At 44.3% G+C, this 5,226-nt stretch overlaps 1 protein-coding gene across 1 annotated transcript in view; it reads left to right on the top strand.

The window, feature by feature from the left end:
- Nucleotides 1–4,841: 4,841 nt before the first annotated feature.
- LOC106812254 (acetylcholine receptor subunit alpha-like 2) overlaps nt 4,842–5,226 on the top strand; it is a gene marked incomplete at its 3' end in the record, with an annotated part of 3,264 nt that continues 2,879 nt past the window's right edge. Inside the window, exon 1 of the mRNA XM_014816084.1 lies at nt 4,842–4,985. Coding sequence (XP_014671570.1) covers nt 4,931–4,985 — 55 coding nt within the window. The remainder of the gene's footprint in view (nt 4,986–5,226) is intronic.

The raw sequence follows: 5,226 nt of genomic DNA, 5'->3' as shown, positions 1-5,226 counted from the left end.
CGTTCACACGGACGTTTTTGGCCCGAGCCTAATTAGGCCCGCGCCAAATTTGGCTCGAGTCGAGCGTTCACACGGACGTTTTTGGCCCGAGCCTAATTAGGCCCGCGCCAAATTTGGCTCGAGTCGAGCGTTCACACGGACGTTTTTGGCCCGAGCCTAATTAGGCCCGCGCCAAATTTGGCTCGAGTCGAGCGTTCACACGGACGTTTTTGGCCCGAGCCTGATTAGGCCCGTGCCAGATTTGGTCCCATCGAAAACGTCGGACCAGGCCCGAGCCAAATTTTAGCACCAGCTTTCGGCGAGCGGTAGAGCGGTAGAATCGGTTGAGCGGTAGATGCCGGGAGTGTCGAACGTGTACTTCGACGAAATAAAGTCCAAAACAGTATAAAAATTCGAAAAATTTGATCAGGATGCACGTTTGATAATTGAACGGAAGTAAACACTCTGAATCGGGTGGGCATATGTTTCCATTAGAAAGACTGATGTCACTGATCGCGTGACGTCAGTGTACGTCACGCACGAACTCGGCTATCTCAGAAGTTGAATGCATGTACGCATACAGCCTGCTGATGGTTGCTCATGCATCAGACTTTTCGTATATATTAAAGAATGATGCAAAAACCCTAACCCTAACCCTAACCCTAACCCTAATTAAATTTAATTAACACTAATAAATTTAATTTATTTAAAAAAAAGGAATGTGAAATTGTAAATAAATCATGTAAATATTTGCGTTAATTGGGGAAAAATAGTTAAATGAATAAAGATAGAAAAATAAAAAATAAAAATGTAAACAGATGGGATTCGAACCAACGACCTACAGAAGTAACGGCCGCCGGCGTACGAGCGAGGGTACTCAGCGTCTTTAGAAAATTTATTATGGATGTGCTATATATGCATACATGGATGTGCGTGCGTGATTGGTCTATGGTGGTGGATAGCCACTGACGTCACACTGACGTACACTGACGTCACGCGATCAGCCGGCTTAATGGAAACATATATCAGAGCACATAAATCACCGAGCACGGTCACTTGGCCTTTTCCCATTTTGGAATTGAACTACTAGCGCCACGTAGTAGCCGTCGTCTGTCGTTGGATTGATAGCATGGCGGCTCTATTATAACGATGGGGAAGTTCCTTATTGTTCGTCGTTTGAATCGTTAAATAATCACGAGCCGCAACTGAAATTTGTTTCATCGGGAGGTAATCTAATTAAAAGGAAAGTCGAATTTTGTTATGGGCAGACTAACGACTATAAATATGCATCAAACAAGCGTAGATGGAGCTTTACAAATTTGTTTACATACGGGGCTGTGGTCGGTAGCCGTTATGTCGAATCTGTGATCTTGCAGCAATACAGTCTTGATCGTTTTATGGTGATTTATGTGCTCTGCATATATCCACCTCTAAATCGTACACAACGCCATCTCGCGACATACTGCCAAAGTATCTGTGAGATATTTGTGCAATAAAATTTATTTGAATTTGAATTTGAATTTGACAGACAGTATTCACTTGCGTACGTGTGAACGCTCCGACTCAAACCGGCCTGAGCCAAATTTGGCCCGAGCCAAATCTAACCATGACCGTGTAAACGCGACTAATGTTATGGAGCCAGTGGGTTGTTTAGAACCAGTGGGTTCGTTGTCATGCCACCGTGACGTCAGACTTCGGTACTTTATACTGACAAAACTAGCATTTACAATAGGTACTGATCTCATGCATCGCGGACTAATTGTCGTTATACTGCTTGGCTGTCGGTGGAACATAGAATGTAGTAGATAAGCATAGTATGAGAGTTTCTCATTGCCATCACCATTGTAACGTATGTTTTGCACATGTTCATTGAATTGGTAATCCTAGATAGATTGGTTGTATATAGGAGAAGGGTTGGGTGTTTAACATACAGATGAGAAGTAGTTAGGTTGGGTTCTACACGGATAGTTTACGGATGTCAGGTTACAGATGTTCACCATATGGACTTTCCCGCGCAATATTCGAATCAGGGAGAGAGTGGTGTGTGATTGGTGAGAGTAAGGGGGAACTGGGCTGTGATTGGACGAGAGCGTCATATATAAAGAGTGGAAGGGGATTTGAACGGGAGAACTGTGAGACTGTAACGAGACAAGACGTGACTTGACGAGCGGATGGTTGTTTGTAAACAATATATTTCTTTAGTGAACACAAATTGAAGGCAGCACAGGCAACGTCGTCATTCAAACCAAATTTTTAGTTGCCTTTTATTGGCCAATTTCTTGCCAATATTAAACTGTAAAAATTTCTATGTACGTTTGCTTATATTAATGAATGCAATCTAAAATAGAAAATCATGGCGAGAGCTATAGATGTGTCGTTTATGCTGAGCTTGTTGGTATGGGGCTCCTAAGTGGAATGTCAATGCTCATTTCTCTATTTGTCCCGCATGGATAAGTTGGGTGTCAATAATGTAAGGTTGATCATGATTTTCATAATATTTGTGCAAGTCACAGTTAAGAAAATATTATAACCATATATAAACAATTGTTGCTGGTCACCTTTAAGCAGGACTGGCTGGAATTGTTATGGATTTTACTATAGGCTATATAGTAGAATTCAAAAGTTTACTGACAACAGAACACACAACTGACAACTGAATTACGTGAAATACTTAGTAAAAGGAGTTGATATGCTAGCGTGAACACAATCAACGTTACCGTTTGTTGTCTTGTATTTATTTGTATTGTAACATTTTTACTTCTATTCTCAACCTGGCAGTAATTTTACTATCTATTTTTAATTGTGCGTATTACGCATACATTGCACTGTCATAAGTTACTGGATGGTGGAACGGGTGTGGCGTTAAAAATGGGTACACCTGTGTAAGACAGTGGTGGTCTATACCTGCTAGTTGTATCTGTGCAACACATGTAGCGGAATGATGGAATTTACCTGTCCTTTAATTAATTATTTTTTATTTTTTATTGTGCGTATTACGCATATACATTTCCCTGTTATAAGATACTGGATGGTGGAACGGGTGTGGCATTAAAAATGCGTACACCTGTGTAAGACAGTGGTGGTCTATACCTGCTAGTTGTATCTGTGCAGCACACCTGTAGCGGAGTGATGGAATTTACCTGTGTAGCGTACGCTCAACATTGAGCACGTTGTTAAGTCGGCTGGTGCAATCATCATATACACTATGTTATGTATAGTGGTGCGCGTTGTGTGGCTATGTGTATGTAACAGCTTCTCTGTGCAGCGGTTCATAGTGCCAACTTAGAACCTTGTTGTGCGCACGGTCATGAGTTATAATGAACTTATATCGAGTTATAATGAAGACTTAATGAAGTGTGATATCTGTGAGTGTACGCGTGAGTTGATATTATATAATATAACACTGCAAAATTTAATGCCAGCATTCTCTGTTGTTGTCTATGACTTTGAAGTTACCGACTTTCTTTATTTATTTTGACAATGCTTTCACGCTACCCTGGTTTGAATACATGATTATATATTTCTGGCAGCATTACCCTTCCATAGATACACAACAAGCACTTACACCGGTGTGTCCTTCTCACTGTGTTTGCAGTGCTTTGTGGAAAAATCACAAGTAATTTTAAATATCACGAGTCAAAAATGTCATAACTTTTGCAGGACACTTCAATTCAAGAGAAATTAAGAAGAAAACTTCTGATATAGCGTTCACAAATGTTTTGGCTCTTACACCGTGGCGGGCACCCACCAAATTCACCCGCGCAGTTACGGATAGAGCGCCCTGCAATAGATATACGCATAGTCTTACATTCCCATCTATAAAAGCCTTGTAGTACTAGCCGCTAGTATATATATGAGTTATCTATTACCCATCCCGCCTGTTCCGGCTCTTTATCGCTCGTGGACTGTATTATCGCTCGTCCATCCGGGAACCCATGCGTCTCTGCATCTCTGGGTCAGGAGAAAGTTCACGCGCGCGCATGCGCACATAGAACTCCCTTGAAGGCAGTGCGTCCTTGATCGCATCGTTCAGAACACTGGGCTCATTGACCTTTGACCTGATCCATATAATTACCACCAATCAGGGCGCGTCCTGCTACAACAGGCTGTGGTATTAGACTTTCTCCGCGCCCTTTTTAGCTCCGCGCAAACGGAGCTCATGCAATCGCTCGCGTGTGTGTGTGTAGCCACCGCGCGATCGATAGCGCGTCGAGTCAGCGAGTGGCGAGTCAGCAGCAGCCGCCAGTGAGCGGCGAATCGATAGCGCGTCGAGTCAGCGAGTGGCGAGTCAGCAGCAGTCACCAGTGAGCGGCGAATCGATAGCGCGTCGAGTCAGCGAGTGGCGAGTCAGCAGCAGCCACCAGTGAGCAGCGAGTCAGCAGTAGCCGAGTCAGTCAGTAGCCGCCACCAGCGAGCACATACATATTACATGAGTGCCCTCTGTCTAGTTCTGTTTAAAAAGTACGCGCGTAACCGGTAGGTGGCGCAACACGGCAGTCTATGAGACAACGGGGATGCTCATCCTTTAATTTAATTAAGCACAGAAATATCTATCGACAAAACTGCGCGCTATTGGATAAAAATGTGGTAAGAAATATATAAACGCATTCCTTTCTCTTCCTTGTGGTAGTGGCTTGTGGTGGGTGCGGTGGTGTATGCGTGCGTGCGTATAGTCGTGTGTGTGCGTGATAGTTACCCGGATGTAAAACATCACGTTGTTGGTGTTCTTGTTGTACATGACAACTTAATCTTAACTCTTTACTATCGGCATCAACCAATCAGCATCGCAGGGGAAAGCTTGCCACGGAAGTTCCGGATTGGTAGCGGTCATCGGCAGGTTAGGCCTACGTGACGTCAGTAGCCTATAAAATCGCCGGAGCCAAACTCAGCAGTCAGTGTTGCGGTGGGTGCTGTCAACCCAGCAGTTGTCTCTCTGCGTGCGTTCGCGTGTATGCTGTGTAGAGCCGTCATGATGCTGCCATTGTTAATCGCACTCCTCACTGCTGGTAGGTATTTACGGATATGCGTGCGTGCGTGCGTGCGTTCGTTCGTGCGTGCGTGCGTGCGCTCGTGCGTGTGTATGTGTGCGCGCGCGCGTGATTGCGTGCGTGTGTGTGTGTGTGTGTGTGTGTGTGTGTGTGTGTGTGTGTGTGTGTGTGTCGTGTCGTGTGTGTGTGTGTGTGTGTGTGTGTGTGTGTGTGTGTGTGTGTGTGTGTGTGTGTGTGTGTGTGTGTGTGTGTGTGTGTG

Source organism: Priapulus caudatus, unplaced genomic scaffold, assembly GCF_000485595.1.
Source record: "Priapulus caudatus unplaced genomic scaffold, Priapulus_caudatus-5.0.1 Scaffold627, whole genome shotgun sequence".
Taxonomy (NCBI): Eukaryota; Metazoa; Priapulida; class Priapulimorpha; order Priapulimorphida; family Priapulidae; genus Priapulus; species Priapulus caudatus.
This window is presented reverse-complemented; position numbering and strand designations above follow the sequence as displayed.